This window comes from Schistocerca serialis, chromosome 4, assembly GCF_023864345.2.
Source record: "Schistocerca serialis cubense isolate TAMUIC-IGC-003099 chromosome 4, iqSchSeri2.2, whole genome shotgun sequence".
Taxonomy (NCBI): Eukaryota; Metazoa; Arthropoda; class Insecta; order Orthoptera; family Acrididae; genus Schistocerca; species Schistocerca serialis.
This window is the reverse complement of record NC_064641.1, coordinates 771,070,555-771,095,337: the sequence shown is the minus strand read 5'-3', so window position 1 is coordinate 771,095,337 and position 24,783 is coordinate 771,070,555. Positions and strand designations below refer to the sequence as shown.

The 24,783-nt window shown below is 44.8% G+C and overlaps 1 protein-coding gene across 1 annotated transcript in view; it reads left to right on the top strand.

The window, feature by feature from the left end:
* LOC126473332 (protein Skeletor, isoforms D/E-like) overlaps window positions 1-24,783 on the top strand; it is a 337,232-nt gene that overhangs the window by 266,413 nt on the left and 46,036 nt on the right. Inside the window, exons 10-11 of the mRNA XM_050100317.1 lie at window positions 1,587-1,765; window positions 13,060-13,222. Coding sequence (XP_049956274.1) covers window positions 1,587-1,765; window positions 13,060-13,222 — 342 coding nt within the window. The remainder of the gene's footprint in view (window positions 1-1,586; window positions 1,766-13,059; window positions 13,223-24,783) is intronic.

The following is a 24,783-nucleotide window of genomic DNA, read 5'->3' as shown; positions in this document are numbered from 1 at the left end:
ACGTAGCATCAACGGATTAGTGTTCATCGCGAACGTGGTTTCGCAGTCAATGCAATGTTTACAAATGCGGAGTTGGCAGATGCCCATTTTATGTATGGATTAGCACGGGGCAACAGCCGTGGAGCGGTACGTTTGTATCGAGACAGATTTCCAGAACGAAGGTGTCCCGACAGGAGGACGTTCGAAGCAATAGATCGGCGTCTTAGGAAGCACGGAACATTCCAGCCTATGACTCGCGACTGGGGAAGACCTAGAACGACGAGGACACCTGCAATGGACGAGGCAATTCTTCGTGCAGTTGACGATAACCCCAATGTCAGCATCAGAGAAATTGCTGCTGTACAAGGTAACGTTAACCACGTCACTGTATGGAGAGTGCCACGGGAGAACCAGTTGTTTCCGTACCATGTACAGCGTGTGCAGACACTATCAGCAGCTGATTGGCCTTCTCGGGTACACTTCTGCGGATGGTTCATCCAACAATGTGTCAATCCTCATTTCAGTGCAAATGTTCTCTTTACGGATGAGGCTTCATTCCAACGTGATCAAATTGTAAATTTTCACAATCAACATGTGTGGGCTGACGAGAATCCGCACGCAGTTGTGCAATCACGTCATCAACACAGATTTTCTGTGAACGTTTGGGCAGGCATTGTTGGTGATGTCTTGATTGGGCCCCATGTTCTTCCACCTACGCTCAATGGAGCACGTTATCATGATTTCATACGGGATACTCTACCTGTGCTGCTAGAACATGTGCCTTTACAAGTACGACACAACATGTGGTTCATACACGATGGAGCTCCTGCACATTTCAGTCGAAGTGTTCGTACGCTTCTCGACAACAGATTCGGTGACCGATGGATTGGTAGAGGCGGACCAATTCCATGGCCTCCACGCTCTTCTGACATCAACCCTCTTGACTTTCATTTATGGCGGCATTTGAAAGCTCTTGTTTACGCAACCCCAGTACCAAATGTAGAGACTCTTCGTGCTCGTATTGTGGACGGCTGTGATACAATACGCCATTCTCCAAGGCTGCATCAGCGCATCAGGGATTCCATGCGACGGAGGGTGGATGCATGTATCCTCGCTAACGGAGGACATTTTGAACATTTCCTGTAACAAAGTGTTTGAAGTCACGCTGGTACGTTCTGTTGCTGTGTGTTTCCATTCCATGATTAATGTGATTTGAAGAGAAGTAATAAAATGAGCTCTAACATGGAAAGTAAGCGTTTCCGGACACATGTCCACATAACATATTTTCTTTCTTTGTGTGTGAGGAATGTTTCCTGAAAGTTTGGCCGTACCTTTTTGTAACACCCTGTATAAACCTACTGATGTTGCCTTTGTATGTTACTTTGTAATACTAAAAGAGATGCCTGTTTTTATGAATAAATTTACTGTACAGTACTTCTTTTTGGCAAATAAACATGTACAGTTCGATTATCCGAACAAACCAGTTTTCCGGACACCCATGTCCCCCAATTACTTCGGACAATCGACGCTCTACTGTAGTTGCACAGGAAGCGCTGAATAGCGTGCCACAGCGTCTCCACGTGTTGTGTTATCTCTTTGGTGTGCAGACAACGTGCTGATCGACTTCGGGCGGTCCCCGCGCTGGAACTGCCCTCTGCCGGACACGGACGCCCCCCGCGTCACGACGCCTGCCGCGACCAGCATCACCACTGGCGCTCCCTCTCGGCGCCGCGGACCCTCCAGGGCCACTACCACCACCACCACTGAGGAGCCACCAGCCACCCAGGTTAGTGCCTCACAGCAGCCGATACTCGTGCTAGCGCACTTAGTTTGACCTGCAGAACCCTGTGGGTTTACTCGAACGCGTTTCGTTGTCTGACCACCTGCAGCGCTAGTTGATACCTCTACTCTCTTCGCGTTGCCATAGGCTGATACAATACGAGGGTCACTCCAAAAGTAATGCACACCATTTTTTTTTAAATCCACCTTTTATTCTACATGTTTGAAAGTTTTACAGTGTGTAGATACATCCTTTAGGAACAATATTTTCATTTCTCCACATAATTTCCATCCCTCCCAACTGCCTTACGCCATCTTGAAACCGGCGTCTGTATACCCGCACAGTAAAATTCTGGACCAACCTGTTGGAGCCACTGTTCGGCAGCGTGCACAAGGGAGTCATCATCTTCAAACCTTGTTCCACGAAGACAGCCTTTCAGTTTCCCAAAGAGATGATAGTCACATGGAGCCAGGTCAGGACTGTAAGGCGGGTGTTTCGGTTCGGTGTTGTCCATCCGAGTTTTGTGATCACTTCTACATCTACATCTACATCCATACTCCGCAAGCCACCTGACGGTGTGTGGCAGAGGGTACCTTAACTACCTCTATCGGTTCTCCCTTCTATTCCAGTCTCGTAATGTCCGTGGAAAGAAGGATTGTCGCTATGCCTCTGTGTGGGCTCTAATCTCTCTGATTTTATCCTCAAGGTCTCTTCGCGAGATATACGTAGGAGGGAGCAATCTACTGTTTGACTTGTCGGTGAAAGTATGTTCTCGAAACTTCAACAAAAGCCCGTACCGAGCTACTGAGCGTCTCTCCTCCAGAGTCTTCCACTGGAGTTTATCTGTCATCTCCGTAACGCTTTCGCGATTACTAAATGATCCTGTAACGAAGCGCGCTGCTCTCCGCTGGATCTTCTCTATCTCTTCTATCAACCCTATCTGATACAGATCCCACACTGCTGAGCAGTATTCAAGCAGTGGGCGAACAAGCGTACTGTAACCTACTTCCTTTGTTTTCGGATTGCATTTCCTTAAGATTCTTCCAATGAATCTCAGTCTGGCATCTGCTTTGCCGACGATCAACTTTATATGATCATTCCATTTTAAATCACTCCTAATGCCTATTCCCAGATAATTTATGGAATTAACTGCATCCAGTTGCTGACCTGCTATATTGTAGCTAAATGATAAGGGATCTTTCTTTCTGTGTATTTGCAGCACATTACACTTGTCTACATTGAGATTCAATTGCCATTCCCTGCACCATTCGTCAATTCGCTGCAGATCCTCCCGCATTTCAGTACAATTTTCCATTGTTACAATCTCTCGATATACCACAGCATCATCCGCAAAAAGCCTCAGTGAACTTCCGATGTCATCCACAAGGTCATTAATGCATATTGTGAATAGCAACGGTCCTACGACACTCCTCTGCGGCACACCTGAAATCACTCTTACTTCAGAAGACTTCTCTCCATTGAACTTTGTTCATTAAACGACTGTGGGGAACTGTATCGAACGCCTTGCGAAACACAGTATATACCTGGGAACCCGTGTGTATGGCCCTCTGAGTCTCGTGGAAGAATATCGCGAGCTGGGTTTCACACGATCCTCTTTTTCGAAACCCATGCTGATTCCTACAGAATAGATTTCCAGTCTCAAAAAAAGCCATTACACTCGAACATAATACGTGTTTCATGGTTTTTTGACTGACATGTGGCTGTTCATTGTCGTGCAACTGCAAAACATCCTGCTTTTGCCGATGTGGTCGAACACGACTCAGTCGAGCTTGAAGTTTCTTCAGTGTCGTCACATATGCATCAGAATTTATGGTGGTTCCACTTGGCATGATGTCCACGAGCAAGAGTCCGGAATCGAAAAACACCGTAGCCATAACATTTCCAGCAGAAGTTGTGGCTTTGAATTTTTTTTTTCTTAGGTGAATTTGCATGATGCCACTCCATTGATTCTTCATCAGTAGCTCTACAGCCCTTGGTGAGCCTTGGCTTCTTCAACAATCTTCCTCCACACTACTCGGTTATTTGCTGCTCTTTTCCACCCCCGGACTCCCATATTGCTGATATCCATTATTACCTCAGCGATTCATCTTCTTATAGGTCTCCCTTTTCGCCTAACTGAATGGATCATACCTTTCATCATTTTCTTTGGAATTCTATCCTCTGCCATTCTCTCCAAGTGTCCTAACCATCGTATTCGCTGTGATTCCACAAATTTTACTATGTCCCTGCCTTGTATTAACTCTTGTAATTCGGCATTGTAGCTTATTCTCCAGCCTTCTTCCTCCCTTACTGTCCCATAGATTTTGCGTAGTATTTTCCGCTCAATGCTTCTTAGAGCATTTTTATCGTGTTCTGTCAACGTCCATACCTCTGAGCCGTATGTGATAACTGAGCGGACTAGGGAATTATATATTAGCAATTTAGTTTTTCTTGTAACAAGGCTACTTTTGAAAAGCTGCATATTTGCAAAGTAAGCTCTGTTTCCTGCTTGTATTCTTTCCCTTATAGCCTTTCCAATACTGTTATCATTTGTTATTAGGGCTCCCAAGTAGTTAAAAGAGGACACTCCATTGAAGCATTTCCCATTGATGTTCAGGTTTTTAGGGGTTCTTCTGGCCTCAGATTGTGACATTACCATATATTTTGTTTTGTTTTCATTTACTATGAAGCTAATTTTTAAGGCTTCTGCTTCCATTGCCCGGTATGTTTCTAGGAGTGTATTGGTATTTCTTCCTACTATAGCAATGTCATCAGCGTATGCACATATCTGGATAGTTTTCATAAATATGGTGCCTCTTTTGTTGATTTTATTTACTGCACTATGTAGGGCTATGTTGAATAGGACAGTGGAGAGACTATCCCCTTGCTTCACACCTTTATTAAAGTCAAAGCTTTCACTTGTTCTGCTAAGGGCCTTTACTTTTGCTCTTGTCTCTGTCATTGTCATTCTGATTAGTCTTAGTAATTTAGCACATATACCAACTTCTTTCAGTACTCTGTATAGTTCTTGCCGATTTATGCTGTCAAAGGCTTGTTTGAAATCGATGAATAAGAAATGCAGATTTATATCATATTCATAGAACTTTTCCATCATTTGCCTTATCACAAATATTTGATCAGTTGTTCCTCTGCCTGGTCGAAAGCCACACTGATATTCCCCTAGTATGCCTTCTGCACACTTCCGTATCCTTTCGTTTAATATACTTGTGAAGATCTTATAAGCTGTACTTAGGAGTGTTACACCTCTATAGTTTTCACATGCTGTTCTGTCCCCTTTCTTATAAATGGGGACTCTTATTCCAGTTTTCCAATTATCTGGCATAGTTTCTGTTTCCCATATATCTGATATTAATGTGTGCAGTTCCTTTATTACAGCCTCACCACCAATTTTTATTAATTCAGCAATTATGCTGTCTTTCCCAGGGGCTCGATTGTTTTTTGACTTGTGCACAGTCTGGGAAACCTCTTGTAGTGTTGGCTTTCTTGCCTCATTGGTTTCATTGTCTACTTCCAGCTCTACTCTTCCCTCCTGTGCAGCTGTCTCTTCATCTTCTAGGCTGGTGCTTAGTGTATCTTTGAAATGCTCAACCCATCTTCCCACTATCTGTTCTTCCTCCCTTATCATTTTCCCATCTTTACTGGAACAGGCCATTGTTTTTGGTTGGAATCTATTCTTCATTTTGCCTATGGCATGATAGAACTTTCTTATTTCACTCTGTTCCTTTAGTTCTTCTAGTTCTTGGAATTTCTTCTTATTCCACTCTCTTTTCTCTCTCTTACACAGTCTGTTAGCTCTTCTCCTTAATTCTCTATATTGTTCCACATTATTTCTGGTTTCTCTCTGTAGCACTTTTGTTCTTGCCCTGTTCTTTTCCTCTATTGCTGACCTGCAATCTTCATCAAACCACTCCTGCGTTCTTCTGTTCCTTCTTATGCCTATTATCTCCTCTGCAGCATCCTTAATGGCTTTTTCAAACCTTTCATCTACTCCTACTGTGGTCTCTTCATTGCTCAACTTTCTGCTTAGTATTACTTGGTATTTTTTTACTTCATCAGGGATGTTCAGTTTGTCTGTATTCCATTTCATCATCTTTCCCATTCTGTTGCCATTTGTTAGTGACAGTTTCTCTCTCAAGACTGATTTTATCAAAAAGTGGTCTGAATCACAGTTTGGTTCTCTGCAGCTCCATACATCCGTAACTGACGTGGAGTGGCGCTCACTCACTAAAATATGGTCAATCTGATTGACTACTCCATTGGCTGCAGACTTCCAAGTGCCCAGATGGATCCTTTTATGTGGAAAGCAGGTACTTTTAATAATCATATTATTCCTTGCTGCGAATTGGCATAGTAAGTCTCAATTCTTATTGTTTTCTTCATGTAGTGAATGTTTTCCAGAAACTTCATACGGATGTTCATTCTTCCCTATTTTTGCATTAAAATCTCCTATTACTAGCTTCAGGTCATATTTAGGTACTGCACAGTATACTTTTTCCAAGTCTTCTAGAACTGTTCTTTAATTATATCCTCTTTTTCCTCTGTTGGTGCATGTGCATTAACTATTGATATATTCCTAAATTTACCTTTTAGTCTGAGTCTGCACATCCTTTCATTTATGGGTTAAAATTCTAGAAGGCTTTTCCTAACTTCCCTAGTTATTATAAACCCTTTTCCAAGTTGGCCTGTTCTTTCTTCTGGTCCACTATATACCAATGAGTACTCAGGTTTATCTAGCTGCCCATTCCCCTGCCATCTTATTTCCTGCAGCCCTACCATATCATATTTGAATTTTAAAATTTCATTGGCTATTTCTTTCATTTTTCCAGGCTGAAGCATTGTCCTCACATTCCATGATGCTACTGTTAGATCCTTTATCCATTTCCTTTGCCGGTGTCGTGATACATGCTTTCCATCCAGTTTCCGAGGCTTCTGTTGAATTTCCGTAATAGGGAAGCTGGCTTCACTACGCCTCTAGAGCCCTCCCTGCCCTATGTTGTGGGACATACTTTGTCTGGCTCCTCTGTCGAGACCACTCCGGCTTGGGAGACCCTGCCAGTAGCTATGCTACTGCCGGTACTCCATTGATTGCCTCTTCGTTTCTGGTGAAAAATAATGGAGCCATGTTTCATCACCTGTCACAGCTCTTCCAAGAAATTCATATCCACCATTCTCGTACTGTTCCAAAAGTTCGCTGCATTGCGTTTTCCTTGTTTCTTTGTAAGCCACTGTCAACATCCTGGGAACCCACCTGGCACAATCCTTTTTTAACGCCAACACTTCCACTATTCTGTAAACACCTCCTTCCCGTACCCCAACGTAGCGTGACAATTCGTTCATTGTGATGCGTCTGTCCGCAGTCACCAATTCGTTAACTCTCTGCAAATTGTTTGGAGTGCGTGCAGTACGAGGCCTGCCGCTGCGAGGACAATCCTCAATATTCCCGTGCCCGCTTTCATCACGTAACCTGCTTGCCCACTGACTAACTGTACTGCGATCGACAGCAGCATCTCCATACACCTTTTTCAGCCTCTTGTGGATGTTTCCCACTGTCTCGTTTTCACAGCACAGGAATTCTATGACAGCACGTTGCTTCTGACGAATGTCAAGTGTAGCAGCCATCTTGAAGACGTGCTGTGACGGCGCCACTCACGGGAACGGGTTGAACTAAGTTTGAAAACAAGCGGGAAGGGTGTATCTACACACTGCAAAACTTTCACACGTGCAGAATAAAAACTGTATTTTTACAAAAATAGTGTGCATTTCTTTTGGAGTGACCCTCGTACTATCATATTTCTTTAACATATGATCAAAAATTGGTCAAATTTCTGTGACAAAGATCTTTGACGTGACGCTAAAAAGGGATATTATACTGTCGTCATATTTTTTGTCAAATTCAAGATGGCAGACGACAACTTGTTATTATACACTGCAGTTGCTAGTATCACAATTGCACTGTGTGTGTATTTGGAAGAAAAGCGGCGGAAAAAAAGGAATCATACTTGGATGAAGCCCTAGGTTTTACGTAGAGATAATAAAAGCATTCAGCAAAATTTGTTACGACAGCTGTAAGTGGAGGCAGTCAAGTCTTAAAACAGAAAATTACTTACGAATGGGTGACAGTGTATTTCAGTATTGCTCAGGAAAGTGACTTCTCATATTACAAAACAGAATACTATCTTGAAAATTTTGGAAATTTGTGGTAATGTCCTATGGGACCAAACTGCAGAGGTCATCAGTCCCTAAGCCTACACACTACTTAAACTAACTTACGCTGTGGACAACACACACACCCATGCCCGAGGGTGGACTCGAACCTCCGACAGATGGACCTGCACGGACTACTCTCTTGAAAAATGCTATATGTGCAGAAGACAGGCAAACTGTGACACTGCGATTTCTTAATACATGATAGAGCTACTCTATGAAACTGCCCAGGCTGTGGCTAAGCCATGTCTCCGCAATATCCTTTCTTTCAGGAGTGCTAGTTCTGCAAGGTCGCAGGAGAGCTTCTGTAAAGTTTGGAAGGTAGGAGACGAGGTACTGGCAGAAGTAAAGCTGTGAGTACCGGGCGTGAGTCGTGCTTCGGTAGCTCAGTTGGTAGAGCACTTGCCCGCGAAAGGCAAAGGTCCCGAGTTCGAGTCTCGGTCGGGCACACAGTTTTAATCTGCCAGGAAGTTTCGTATCAGCGCACACTCCGCTGCAGAGTGAAAATCTCATTCTAGAGCTACTCTAGTTTACAACACAGCACTCGAATATCACTTTGCACGTTAACCAAAATAATTCCAGAAACGTGTGGAGCGTTTTATGAAGGACTGAAGGAGGAATATGTGAAGGTAAATAAATGTTTAGTACACTATATGTGCTATGTTTAATTTTGAATAATATAATTAATGGAATTGGTGTTCCAACAAACACAAAATTAATAAAAAGTACGAAACAGATGAAACGCTTTTTAACTTTTGGCATCCAGAGTTCAAAAATAGACAAAGTAGAATGGAAAGTCAAGAGAGAATTTTTTATTTTAGAGTGTGACCACATCCTCTATTCTGGCTTGCTGAAAAGCTGCCTGGATGTTTCCAGATGTAGAGGTCGATGGCTGTAGCTGTGAATGTGGACATGAAGTCCCCTGCAGCACATTCCACCTGCCCATCAACACACAATGCACTGTACCGCTTGCTCACCACCCACCCCGTCAACCTCATCCTCTTCGCCACTGCCTTCCTAACACTTGCAATGACACTACATCTACGACTTTACCCCGCAAGCCACTGTTCGGGTTGTAGCGAAAGTGCATGATGTTCCAGAATCATTATGCTTACTTCCTGTGCTATCCGCAGGTGGTACGTGGCAAAATCTGTACTACGGTGAATGTATGTTGCAGAAAGTTAACTTCTGGTCATTACAATTGCAACAGTAGAAAAAATAACAGATAACAAATTTTACTTATTGTGCGTATCCAGTACTGGAAGAGGAATAAATGAATGACCGGGCCGGCCATTGTGGCCGAGCGGTTGTAGGCGCTTCAATCTGGAACCGCGCGACCGCTACGGTCGCAGGTTCGAATCCTGCCTCGGGCATGGATGTGTGTGATGTCCTTAGGTTAGTTAGGTTTAAGTAGTTCTAAGTTCGAGGGGCCTGATGACCTCAGATGTTAAGTGCCATAGTGCTCAGAGCCATTTGAACCATTTTGAATGACCGGCAGTGCAGTAAATTTCATCACTCATCTTGGAAAGTGACTATCGGAATTTTTTGAGGATAACTCTTCGTGCTGCGCAACGGCTTTCGTGTAACGACTGCCACTGCAATTTGTTTAGCACCCCTGAGGCAGCTTCACGCTTACTAAACGCCGTGACGAGTCATGCAGCTGTTTATTGAATCTTTTCATCTCTTCCCTGCTATGAAGCGGTAATATAGCAAGCAGAGAAGAAACAAAGGAGAGCAGCTCATTTCGTCACGGGTCGTTTAATAAAATCGGGAGCGTCACAAGGATGCTCATCATACTCCAGTGGCAGTCACTACAGGGATGGTTCTTATTAACACTTGAAAACCCCTGAAGCGCCGTGGATGAGACCCAGAAAAGTAATTCAGTATGAGACACAGGGGGGCACAAATGTCAGGGAATACCCCAAAAGTGGATGACAAATGTTGAAGATGTGATGTCACCAGATGACGTAGCTCGCCACACGTGCGGCGATTGGGCTTGTCGCTCCCATCCTCGCTGGTAGGGGGCTGTGCTAACATCTCTCCGCTAGACTACTCTGTTTTCGAACACCTTTTGTAAATGAGATCCGTTGTACACGTAGAAGTTAGAAAATTATTGTCCTCGGTGTAACCGAGCAAAAGCTGTACTAAATTTTTGTGTCTTTCCCTTCATACCTTGTTTTTTTATTTGTTTACAGACACTGTTTTGTAGAGAACATGTACATCATTTACTGGTAGCGATGCAGTTCGGAAGCTTATACTTATTTACTTGTGACGCAATACGGTCGGTTGCTCTCCCCGTCGGGTAGACCGTTCGCCGGGTGCAAGTCTCTCGATTTGACGCCACTTCGGCGGCTTGCCCGTCGATGGGGATGAAATGATGATGATTAGGACAACACAACACCCAGTTCCTGACCGGAGAAAATCTCCGACCCAGTCGGGAATCGAGCCCGAGCCCATAGGATTGACATTCTGTTGCGCTGACCACTTTTTTTTCCATTTGGTTCGGTATTGTTCGTTGCGTTTGGTCTGGCCGGACGTCACAAGACATCCGTTCAAGTTGCTCGTTGATTCCTTTACTCAGTTTTTTTCTTACAGAAGGCGAGCAGCCCTCTGACCGAACACGCTGAGCTACCGTGCCGGCTTCCACTCAGCTACCGGGGCGGACTGCTTTTCGGTTAACTAGCGGAGAATGCGGGATCGGTGAACAAATTAATAAATCTTACCTCAGTTTGGACACATAACTGTCAACACAGTGGAAGAAAATAAGGGACGCAAGACTCAGACTCCTGAACCACACATACTATAGTCGCGCATGTAGGCCCGGAGTCACACCGACTTGAAAACTCCACTGCTTCATGTGCGGTGAGGCACGCCATCTGGTGACGTCACATATTCAATATTTCTGATACAGTTTTGTGGTACTTCCCGACGTTTGCGGGCCCATGTGTCTAATATCAAATTACATGTCTCAGCGTTAAATACGTTAATCGGAATCACCATTATATAAGAGAGGCTTTGTGCATGATGGATCAGGCCGGCCGCGGTGGTCTCGCGGTTCTAGGCGCGCAGTCCGGAATCGTGCGACTGCTATGGTCGCAGGTTCGAATCCTGCCTCGGGCATGGATGTGTGTGATGTCCTTAGGTTAGTTAGGTTTAAGTAGTTCTACGTTCTAGGGGCTGATGACCACAGCAGTTGAGTCCCATAGTGCTCAGAGCCATTTGAACCATTTTTTTTTTTTTTTTGCATGACGGATCTGTTTACTGTTGATGTTTCGACATCGTGCGTTCCAAGGTGTTAGGCAGAATATTACTCTCTCCCACATACACCTCGCGAAATGACCGCGACGTAATGAGCAGAGAAATGAGTGCTAACACGGAAGTTCATCGACAGTCGCGAGTAGAACAGAGAAGGGGTAGAATTACAGAGGTTCCAGAGGTTCCCTGAGGCACATTTCTTAAGCTGGCGTGTGGAAGGTACACTACTGGCCATTAAAATTGCTACACCACGAAGATGACGTGCTACAGACGCGAAATTTAACCGACAGGAAGAAGATGCTGTGATATGCAAATGATTAGCTTTTCCGAGCATTCACACAAGGTTGGTGCCGGTGGCGACACCTACAACGTGTTGACATGAGGAAAGTTTCCAACCGATTTCTCATACACAAACAGCAGTTGACAGGCGTTGCCTGGTGAAAAGTTGTTGTGATGCCTCGTGTAAGGAGGAGAAATGCGTACCATCACGTTTCCGACTTTGACAAAGGTCGGATTGTAGCCTATCGCGATTGCGGTTTATCGTATCGCGACATTGCTACTCGATTTGGTCGAGATCCAATGACTGTTAGCAGAATATGGAACCGGTGGGTTCACGAGGGTAATACGGAACCGCGTGCAGGATCCCAACGGCCTCGTATCACTAGCAGTCGAGATGACAGGCATCTTATCCGCATGGCTGCGGTTACCCTTGATGCAGCATCACAGACTGGAGCGCCTGCCATGGTGTACTCAACGACGAACCTGGGTGCACGAATGGCAAAACGTCATGTTTTCGGATGAGTTCAGGTTCTGTTTACAGCATCATGATGGTCGCATCCGTGTTTGGCGACATCGCGGTAAACGCACATTGAAAGCGTGTATTCGTCATCGCCATACTGTATGGGGTTCCATTGGTTACACGTCTCGGTAAACTCTTCTTGTTCGCATTGACGGCACTGTGAACAGTGGACGCTACATTTCAGATGTGTTACGACCCGTGGCTCTACCCTTCATTCGATCCCTGCGAAACCCTACAATTCAGCAGGATAATGCACGACCGCATGTTGCAGGTCCTGTACGGGCCTTTCTAGATACAGAAAATGTTCGACTGCTGCCTGGCCAGCACATTCTCCAGATTCTCCAGATCTCTCACCAATTGAAAACGTCTGGTCAATGGTGGCCAAGCAACTGGCTCGTCACAATACTCCAATCACTACTCTTGATAAATCTGTGGTATCGTGTTGAAGCTTCATGGGCAGCTGTACCTGTACACGCCATCCAAGCTCTGTTTGACTCAATGACCCGGCGTATCAAGGCCGTTATTACGGCCAGAGGTGGTTGTTTTGGGTACTGATTTCTCAGGATCTATACACCAAAATTGCGTGAAAATGTAATCATATGTCAGTTGTAGTATAATATATTTGTCCAATGAATACCCGTTTATCATCTGCATTTCTTCTTGGTGTAGCAATTTTAATGGTCAGTAGTGTAGATGTAAGTGCAATGGGCCATCAAAAGGTGGTATTCGGACACCAAATTACCGCAGCTCAGCAACCGAGAGATTTTTTACCCAAGAAGTCGGTCGCGAAGAACTGCGATAAGGTCAAATTACGAGCAGGAAAGAAGGAAAGATTCTCACTGTCGACTAGACATCCTGATAGAGACCACGATACCATCATGAATGTCGGTACGTTACTTCGCTAGTTAGTGAGCTAGTGCTGCCTCCCGTGACGTGGCTATGGGAGGGAGGCGCAACTAGTCACTTCCCTCCAGCTGCAGTGAGTGTGCTCAGACAGCTGGACTGCGCCTCCGTGTTGCAGCCGCCCCGGAGGCCGACCCGCCCGCGAGCCACGCCGGCGCCCGTGGCGCGAGTAGCCGACGCCTGGCACATCCCGGCCATCCAGTGCTACGAGCCGGAGGACGGCGTCTTCTACGCGCAGATGGGGCCCACCGGCGGCAAGCGAGGCTACTCCGCTATCACCGGTAAGACGCAACACCCGCACAGCTTCCGACAACCCCGCTATCTCTTTGATGGTAATTAACCACATCGAAACCGTTCCACTTCCATCTACATCTACACACATACTCCTCCATACATCATACGGTGCGTGGCGGACGGTACCTCGTACCACAACTAGCATCTTCTCTTCCTTTTCCACTCCCAAACAGAGCGAGGGAAAAATGACTGCCTATAACCCTCTGTACGAGCCCTAATCTCTCTTATCTTATCTTTGTGGTCTTTCCGCGAAATATAAGTTGGCGGCAGTAAAATTGTACTGCAGTGAGCCTCAAATGCTGGTTCTCTAAATTTCCTCAGTAGCGATTCACGAAAAGAACGCCTCGTTTCCTCCCACCCGAGTTCCTGAAGCATTTCCGTAACACTCTCGTGATGATCAAACCTACCAGTAACAAATCTAGCAGCCCGCCTCTGAATTGCTTCTATGCCCTCCTTCAATCCGACCTGATTGGGATCCCAAACGCTCGAGCAGTACTCAAGAATAGGTCGTATCAGTGTTTTATAAGCGGTCTCCTTTACAGATGAACCACATCTTCCCAAAATTCTACCAATGAACCGAAGACGACTATCCGCCTTCCCCACAACTGCCAACATGCTTGTCCCACTTCATATCGCTCTGCAATGTTACGCCCAAACACGAGGGAGCAGTAACTGCTGCGCAGAAGCAAACCCATTTCTGACGTTCTGCGCATGACGTCACTGAGGAACAGCTCTTGGCCCGCGCGAAGTGTGCGTCTGAGCTTTGTGTTGTCGTGGTTCGTCCGTGTTGTGTTTCGTGCGTGTTGTCGTTGCCGTTTGGTTATCTTTGTAGACGTTTTTATGATCATCCATCGCCATTCGAGGTAAAGATTGTTGTTGTTGGGAGCAAACGCATCGTCTGTTGAGTCAGATGAAGAAGGAAGATTCGTGACTGCAATTGTTTTTGGCAATATCCTGCCTGATATGTCTGAGGCGTTGGCAATGGTTGAAGGAGAGAAGGAGATAGAAGATTTAGATTTTGGAGTAGGAGAATCCGATGTGCCTCCAATGTCACTGGCTTCCGATTGTAGCACTGAAGGATTTAAATATCTTGCTGGATATGTAGCTTATCGATGCAGACAGTATGACAGATCACTGGCCACACCCACTAGGGAGTTACTGACACTGCCTGAGGAGACATCGAGAGGATGGCTGGGCATGGTTTCTCGTGGCGGTTTGCTTGTGCCTTCAGAAACGTGGCTCGAAACAATTAGCTAATTTGAATTAATTTTTGCCCAGATCCATGGACACGACAGTTTGTCCAGGGAAAGTGGTGTCATCAAGAACCTGTGCGCTATACTTACCGAGCGATTCCCCACTATTCACCCAGAAATCATTAAGATTTACGCTAGGACGAGAACATTTATCCGACTGCGTTGGCTGTCTGCAAAGGACAAGTCAAAGAAAACAGTTGCCGCTCAGCAACGGAAAGCAAGGAAGTGGTATTTGTCATCGCTTTAGAATGTAAATAAACAATATTTGCGAAAGTTAAATAATATATAAACTTAGTGATAGAAGTGAAGGTCCTCTGACTGTATTTGTTTCACAACTAGCAAGACTCTATACTGACAGTGCCAAGGATTGGCTTATTGTTTCCCACACTACACACCAACTTTGCTGAACGGCGGACTCGGTAAGTTAATTTACCACTATTTCCTGTAAATCGTATTTTGCAGCACTTCCTTGATTCAATGCCCTTTTATATAAGTGAATTTTAATAACTAGGGCAAACATTATACATCCACCTTGATAAAAATATAAGCCAAAGGTTTGAGGTGTGAGAAAATTAAGAATGTGTGTGTGTGTGTGTGTGTGTGTGTGTGTGTGTGTGTGTGTGTGTGTGTGTGTGTGTCAGTTCAGGTAGGTAATTCAAATGCTTCCTACAAATGAGGCAATTGCATAATTTCTTGAGTGAAAACGACATGATGTAAACAGAATATAAATGAGCGTTACATAGAGCTTGTCTACAAGTTAACACTTTTCCCAGAGCCAAATTTAGATAATTGAATGCTCATTTCGAACGTTTACTTCGTAGAGTACTGCAAAACAGACTGTACTTTGCACTTATTTTTGTATAGTTTGATCTATAGACGCTTGATTTTATTAAAGTCAGCACTCAGCAGTGTCTGTTTAAAGCTGGACAAGCTACAGAATATAGCAGTAACTTTCTAGAAATAGCAGAATAACAATTTACCTTTTACTATTTCTGTAGAAACTGAAACATTTCACAAATACATCGCTTAAATGCGCGGGCTGCGTCTTGTAGCACTGTTGCAGAGGCAGCGGCGGTTCCTTCGTAACGTCACAGCCTCAGCCAGTGGCAGGACAGAACGCTTACTGCTCAACCTTATTTTTTTTACGGACCTTGCGCCCAAATGTTTAATAGACGTGACTGTGTCTAGCGCTACACTACTAATGGAGTATTCAAACATTACGGGATTCTTTTTCCTATTCATCTGCATTAATTTACATTTATCCTGACCAAGTCATCTTGTATCCTCCTACTGCAAAATGACAGTGGCATCTACCAGACAGATGACTTGAGAACTCAGCGCAGAGCCGTACCGAGGTGGTCCAGCGTTTCTGGCAGAACAGTCAACGCTGCGTCCCCCCTCCCCGTCCTGGGATATGTGAGACTTAATTACAAAAATCTATATGGCTTAAATGTTTAGCACAGTGATCAGCAAAGAAACTTCAAAGTCGGTAAAAATGGAACCCTTATAGCAAGTAAATGAAAATAATCAATAATAAAAGCAGGCGATAAAATCGGTGACATAAATGGTAATATGGCTGAAAATTGTAGAACTTACAACATAAAAAGAAACGTTCAAAACACTCTGAGCAGTATAGGACTTAACAGCTGAGGTCATCAGTCCCCTAGAACTTAGAACTACTTAAACCTAATTAACCTAAGGACATCACACACATCCATGCCTGAGGCAGGATTCGAACTTGCAACCATAGCAGACGCGTAGTTCCAGACTGAAGGCCTAGAACCGCTCCGCCATCGCGGCCGGCTAAAACATAAAACAAAGGGTTGGCGATGCTAATAATAAAACACAGGGAGCAGACAGGTAAAATAATAGACAAATAATTAAAAAACACGGCGACAGTCTGGTTTCTGTTCGCAAGAGATATAAAAATCACACGCAGCACAGCATGATTTCTGTTCGCAACACACAACACTGAACACGCACTGGAACAGTGCACTAAAAAGTTGGCACAAATACGACACATCACAGCCGAGGGCAGATGGGGGGAACCTGGACAGATGATGGGGAAGAAAAGGGGGAAGGAGAGAAAATACGAAGTGGGGGGAGGGGGGGGAAGGAGCTGATGGAGGGCGAGGACTCATAAGAGGGGGGGGCTGGGCAAACGCGAGAGGGAGTGGGGAAAGGCAGACGAGGGGAATGAAAATGGACTCGGCGGGGGGGGGGGGGGAGAGGGGAGAAAGGAGATAGAGAGAGGGTAGGTGGGGAAAAAACAGGTTGGTAGGGGGGGAAGAGGGAGCCCGGGGAAAGGACAGAGGAAAAGAGTGGGAGGTGAGGATCAGAGTTGATAGGAGGGATAAATGGAGGGAGACAGGGCATCATCTGGGAGGGGGATTTGACGGAAGCCACCTTGGGAAAGGAGATGAAGGGTGTAGAGGTGGAGGGTAGGGGCGACACAACAGTGAAGGCATAGCAGAGGGTGGGGGTTGTAGAGGAGAGGGGCAACCAGGGGATGAGGGGGATCAAGACGGCAGGAGGTGCAGACGACACAGATATGTTCGAGGAATAGGAGCAGATGGGGGAAAGGAATCAGGTCGTAGAGGATCTGTATGGGGGACGGGAGGCATATACAGAAGGCAAGGCAGAGTGCATGGCGCTCGAGGATCTGGAGGGACTTATAGAATTTTGGGGGATGGATATCCAGGCGGGACTGGCATAACAGAGGATGGGATGGATGAAGGATTTGAAGGTGTGGAGGATGGTAGAGGGGTTCAACCCCCATGTCCGGCCAGAGTGCAAGTCGCTTATGCATCGATCTTATTATTAACTAGCTGCAGTGCACAGCGTTTCCCAGGATGTTTAATAGTCACCAAACAAAGTGATTGGCCCTGTGCCTTGTTGATAGTGACAGCAATTGCATGCCGCATGGGAAACTGCAATCGCTTTAAATCGAAGGCCATATTTAAATCACTGGGTGTCAACGGGATGCGACGAATGAGTACGTCTTCGCCTGTATCAAAAGATGATTACCTTCACCATCTGTTGTTTCAAATTTGGAAATTTGTGGTAGGTTCCTATGGAACCAAACTGCTGAGGTCATCGGTCCCTAGGCTTACGCACTACGTAATCCAACTTAAACTCACTTACACTACGGACAAGACTCATACCAATGCCCAAGGGAGGACTCGAACCTCCGACGAGGGCAGCTGCGCTAACCGTGGCAAGGCTCTTCAGACATGGCAGCTACCCCACGCGGCCCTATGTTGTTTCATATTACGATAAGTATCTCATAATGTTTTTGCAGAAATCAGCTTCTATTGTTTCAGTTCACTTTTCACTGATCCATGTTGGGCTGTGTTCGAGCACAACTCGAACTGTTGGAACACTTTACGCCGCAGTTCGAGAGATTTCGGGTTCTGTTCGATCTTTTGACCAGCCTCCGATCTATTGACTTCAATAATTTTCCTCGGGACATTTGAGTCTCATCTTTATCTATGACAATGAATTAAAACTAGTGCCGTGGCCAGAGCTTGAACCCAGGTCTCGTTGCATACTAACGCAACAATGCTAGCCCTTACACCACGAAAGCATTATAGCTAACATTGCTGCGCTAACTACCCTATTCCAGTGCCCTACTTAATAGAAAACCGCGACCACAGACGAGAGTGGGCTGCCCATTGCGACTCTTTCCTTTAGTTTATAGTAATCTCCATTCATATTAGTCTCCATGAAATAGAAGATAAATGTTTATTTCTTACTACAATAGTGAATCTGTAACCATAGAACATAATTTTTTTCTTTAAAAAAGGGGTTACTTTACCGGTTTCAACGAACTATGCCGTCATTTTCAAATGTAGAAAATCAGTTGGAGAATATATACATCTTACAAAAGTTACGGGAAATAATAGGACCAGGCAAATTTCTCGTACGTTTTGTAATATGCATGGTCATAATTCTCATTATATTTTCTCCAACTGATGTTTTACATTTAAAAACGACGACCTAGTTCGTAACCCCGTTTTTACAGAAAAAAATTTATGTACTGTGACAATGGCTTCACTATTGCAGTGTCAAATAAACATTTATGTTTTTTTTTGGTCACACTCCTTACGACAATTATGTAGGAATATAGAAACAGAAAATACATAAAAGCCAGGATATGCCTGAAAAGCTCTGTGCTCTTCTCGTCAAATTTCCGACCAACAAGCTCCAGTCAGTCTCGTAGAGGCAACCTAGTGAATAACGAAACGTCGTCAAAACTCACCAGGATGTCTGAGTCTTTCATCTTGAAGCTGTCGAGGCGTTTTACGAAATTCACAGGAGGAAGTGATGAGGGCATTTACCCACATAATGGCTTAACATTTCCGTCACATATTTTGCAAGCAAACATGTATGTGCCCTAATATTGCTGACAATTGGGCACAACAGCATCCCATCTTTGTGAACTTGAGTGAGTCCATAAAGTCTTGCCGGTACAGGGCCCCCTCTGCTAATCCGCGTCCTTGAAAACAGCCCTAATCTTTTTCTCCAGCTTCTTTCTGGGATCAGCGTTGATCATCCTGTATGAGTCGTCATCTAGCAGGCTCTGCACCTTCTCAATGTAATCCTTGTTGGAAAGAACAACAATAATGTTTTCTTTGTCAACAGGTAAGACAACAATCTCAGGGCACTCTCTCAGTTCCCAAATCGCCGCCCTCTCTCTGGCGGGGTGGCGACAGGAAGGGCTTCCGGCCTCCATCTGACACTAACATCGTCAAATGCGTAGTAACAAGGCCGACCCCGCGTTGGAGTTGGACAAAGGCCCAAAGAAAATGACGATGAAGAAAATTCTGATCAATAATTACTTTTGCTCAATGAGGTAGCATTAACGCGGTGAAGGTTACAGATTCCTCATACGAGGTGCATTCAAGTTGTAAGGCCTCCGATTTTTTTTCCAATTAACTACTCACCCGAAATCGATGAAACTGGCGTTACTTCTCGACGTAATCGCCCTGCAGAAGTACACATTTTTCACAACGCTGACGCCATGATTCCATGGCAGCGGCGAAGGCTTCTTTAGGAGTCTGTTTTGACCAATGGAAAATCGCTGAGGCAATAGCAGCACGGCTGGTGAATGTGCGGCCACGGAGAGTGTCTTTCATTGTTGGAAAAAGCCAAAAGTCACTAGGAGCCAGGTCAGGTGAGTAGGGAGCATGAGGAATCACTTCAAAGTTGTTATCACGAAGAAACTGTTGCGAAACGTTAGCTCGATGTGCGAGTGCGTTGCTTGGTGAAACAGCACACGCGCAGCCCTTCCCGGACGTTTTTGTTGCAGTGCAGGAAGGAATTTGTTCTTCAAAACATTTTCGTAGGATGCACCTGTTACCGTAGTGCCCCTTGGAACGCAATGGGTAAGGATTACGCCCTCGCTGTCCCAAAACATGGACACCATCATTTCTTCAGCACTGGCGGTTACCCGAAATTTTTTTCTGGCGGTGAATCTGTGTGCTGACTGGCGCTTTGTTTCTGGCATCCACGTCTCATCCATTATCACAACCGACGAAAAGAAAGTCCCATTCATGCTGTCATTGTGCGTCAACATTGCTTGGCAACATGCCATGTGGTCGTCCGTTAGCATTCGTGGCACCCACCTGGATGACACTTTTCGCATTTTCAGGTCGTCATGCAGGATTGTGTGCACAGAACCCACAGAAATGCCAACTCTGGAGGCGATCTGTTCAACAGCCATTCGGCGATCCCCCAAAACAATTCTCTCCACTTTCTCGATCATGTCGTCAGACCAGCTTGTGCGAGCCCGAGGTTGTTTCGGTTTGTTGTCACATGATGTTCTGCCTTCATTAAACTGTCGCACCCACGAACGCACTTTCGACACATCCATAACTCGATCACCACATGTCTCCAACTGTCGATGAATTTCAATTGGTTTCACACCACGCAAATTCAGAAAACGAATGATTGCACACTGTTCAAGTAAGGAAAACGTCGCCATTTTAAGTATTTAGAACAGTTCTCATTCTCGGCGCTGGCGGTAAAATTCCATCTGCCATATGGTGTTGCCATCTCTGGGACGTATTGACAATGAACGCGGCCTCATTTTAAAACAATGTGCATGTTTCTATCTCTTTCCAGTCCGGAGAAAAAAAATCAGAGGCCTTAGAACTTGAATGCACCTCGTATAGTCCACCCACTACACACATAAGTTGTGCTTTGTCCCGTATATCGCTGATGATAAAAGTAAGACATATACCTAACAAACGCTAAATATCTCAATAAAATGTCTTCTCGATGTTGTAGATAGTACCTACAATAGTCCAGAAATGGCTACATTACCTGCTTCGAAACAGATGAGTTAATTAATTTACAGCACGACACAGCAGTAACTACATGAGGGCTACTATAGCGCTATACACAGAATTATTATTATTATTATTATTATTATTATTATTATATTACTGTTTGTGTCTGTGCCCAGACATAAAGCATTAACAGCCTAGAATCTTCCAACTTCTGCCAGTTCAGAAGTATGGAATGCAGCAGTCAAGTAACATACGAAGAGTAAGTATAGTACACACATTTTAACTTGGTTGTCTTTAAGTGGCGTCGCAGGTTGCAAGTCAAGCAAGTGCTGCAATGGAGAGGAGTAATACAGGGGAAGCATGTTTTGTAACAGTGTCCACCCTCACTGTAGATAGTTAACTTTCTTATCTGAGAAGGAGTTCTGGGTAGCACTTAACCACTGGTAACATTGTAGAACACGAGCAACATTGATGCACTCTGGTGGTCGTTCAATATGTCACAGAGAATAGCAGCTCTACATATCCGCCGATGGTGTGTACGTGTGCTATGTTACGTTGACACTCAACCATGTCTTATGGGTGCTTCACTTTTTGTCAGGCACCCGACGTGGTGTGGAAAGTATATAAGTGGAACAGAGATGAATGGGGAATTATTGCAACAACGATACAGTCCGCAATTGAGGACATCAGCTGATATAAGTGACTTTGACAAAAGGCGGACTGTTATGGTCCGGCATCTAGTAAGGAGCACCTGAATAATGGCGGGACTGGTCGATTGTTCACGTGTTACTGTCGTGAGCATCTATGGAGAGTGTTTGAAGGATGGTGAAAGTGACAAGGTGTTGGACGTCCAAGTCGTCGTAGAACGTGAAGATCGAAGACATGCCAGTTATGTAAAGCAGGATAATTGGCCATCTGCGGCAGATCTGACGACAAAATAAAATTTTGGTGACATGGGTAACATTCATCTGAATTTCAGTGGTAGCTGTGGTAGTAATCAAAGGCACCATGATAGCTGTGGACAACATGGACACTATTGCGAACAACCTGCATCCCTTCTTGCTTGATGTCTTCCCTGACGGAGATGACATCTCCCTGCTGGACAACTGCCTGTGTCTTGGTCACCAGATTCGCCTGATCGGAAACCAATGGAACACATCTGGGACGCTATCAGGCGCCTCCGCTGGGCCAACAAAACATTTTCCGTGACCTGTGCGTAGATATCTGGTGCCACATACCTCCACAGACGTACCAAGGGCTTGTCGAATTCATGCTATTCAGAATCGCTGCTATACTGCGATCAAAAGGAGGCCCAACAAGCTATTAAATAAGTGGTGAAGACGTCCTGGACCAACAGTATGTACATCTAGTTATCACATATTAGTACACTGTGCTATTGTTGCACTAACTTTAAAAACACTGTGGAAGGTGAAGCGTGACTTGAGTGCAGAAAAGTACTACAGTAAGGAGAACAGATGCGAGACCATCGCAGCAACCACTTGACATAAATGCAGAAAGTAATCAGCAGAGTATCACCAAAAACTTCTACACAAGAGCACATCTTGTGGCAGTACAGTAGTTTCTTTTTCCTTTTTGTATGTAAGGATGTACAGTGTGATTGAGTTGCCGCTACTTAAGGGTTTTATGCAATCCATAACGCCTTCAAAAGCCACGGACAAGATTTTTGTATTCTCTCGCTCGTTATGTGTAAACTATTAGTCCTACATAAATAAATGAACAACACCTTTTTGTAGGAAATTTAATGTAGAATTTTGTACTCGGATATGCTTTCCCTGGAGGCCACGGTTTTCGAGTTATTCAAGAAACAAGCTTTTGAAGGTCACTTTTGTACGTTATTCTGGCATAACTCGAGAACCGTGTCCTCCAGCGAAAACGTGCCCCAGCACAAAACTTAACTATATTAAATATCCTACCAAAAGGTCCTGTTCATTTTTTCTATAGTACTAAGAGCTTGCGTGTAGTGAGCGAGGGAATATGAAAATCTCACATGCGATTTTTAGAAGGCATTGCAGGTTGCATAAAATCCTTAGGTAGGGGCAGCTGAATCACCTCGTATACAGGGTGGTCCATTGATCGTGGCCGGGCCAAATATCTCACGAAATAAGCGTCCAACGAAAAAACTACAAAGAATGAAACTCGTCTAGCTTGAAGGGGGAAACCAGATGGCGCTGTGGTTGGATCCCTAGATGGCGCTGCCATAGGTCACACGAATATCAACTGCGTTTTTTTAAAAATAGGAACTCCCATTTTTTATCACATATTCGTGTAGTACGTAAAGAGATATGAACGTTTTAGTAGGACCACTTTTTTCGCTTTGTGATAGATGGCGCTGTAATAGTCACGAACGTATAAGTACGTGGTATTACGTAACAGCCGGCCGCGGTGGTCTAGCGGTTCTGGCGCTGCAGTCCGGAACCGTGGGACTGCTACGGTCGCAGGTTCGAATCCTGCTTCGGGCATGGGTGTGTGTGATGTCCTTAGGTTAGTTAGGTTTAAGTAGTTCTAAGTTCTAGGGGACTTATGACCTAAGATGTTGAGTCCCCTAGTGCTCAGAGCCAGCCATATTACGTAACATTCCGCCAGCGCGGACAGTATTTGCTTCGTGATACATTACCCGTGTTAAAATAGACCGTTTACCAATTGCGGAAAAGGTCGATATCGTGTTGCTGAATGGCTATTGTGATCAAAATGCCCAACGGGCGTGTGCTATGTATGCTGCTCGGTATCCTGGACAACATCATCCAAGTGTACGGACCGTTCGCCGGATAGTTACGTTATTTAAGGAAACAGGAAGCGTTCAGCCACATGTGAAACGTCATCCACGACCTGCAACAAATGATTATGCCCAAGTAGGTGTTTTAGCTGCTGTCGCGGCTAATCCACACATCAGTAGCAGACAAATTGCGCGAGAATCGGGAATCTCAAAAACGTCGGTGTTGAGAATGCTACATCAACATCGATTGCACCCGCATCATATTTCTATGCACCAGGAATTGCATGGCGACGACTTTGAACGTCGTGTACAGTTCTAACACTGGACACAAGAGAAATTACGGGACGATGACAAATTATTTACACACGTTCTATTTAGCGACGAAGCGGTAACGTAAACGGGCATAATATGCACTACTGGGCAACGGAAAATCCACGATGGCTGCGACAAGTGGAACATCAGCGACCTTGGCGGGTTAATGTATGGTGCGGCATTATGGGAGGAAGGATAACTGGCCCCCATTTTATCGATGGCAATCTAAATGGTGCAATGTATGCTGATTTCCTACGTAATGTTCTACCGATGTTACTACAAGATGTTTCACTGCATGACAGAATGGCGATGTACTTCCAACATGATGGATGTCCGGCACATAGCTCGCGTGCGGTTGAAGCGGTATTGAATAGCATATTTCATGACAGGTGGATTGGTCGTCGAAGCACCATACCATGGCCCGCACGTTCACCGGATCTGACGTCCGCGGATTTTCTTCTGTGCGGAAAGTTGAATGATATTTGCTATCGTGTTCCACCCTCAACGTCTGACAACATGCATTGTCAATGTGTGTGCGAACATTACGGAAGGCGAACTACTCGCTGTTGAGAGGAATGTCGTTACACGTATTGCCAAATGCATTGAGGTTGACGGACATCATTTTGGCATTTATTGCATTTATGTGGTATTTACAGGTAATCACGCTGTAACAGCAAGCGTTCTCAGAAATGATAAGTTCACAAAGCTACATGTATCACATTGGAACAACCGAAATAAAATGTTCAAACGTACCTACGTTCTGTATTTTAATTTAAAAAACCTACCCGTTACCAACTGTTCGTCTAAAATTGTGAGCCGTATGTCTGTGATTATTACAGTGCCATCTATCACAAAGCGAAAAAAGTGGTCCAACTAAAACATTCATTTTTCTTACGTACTACACGAATATGTAATAAAAATGGGGGTTCCTACTTAAAAAAACGCAGTTGATAACC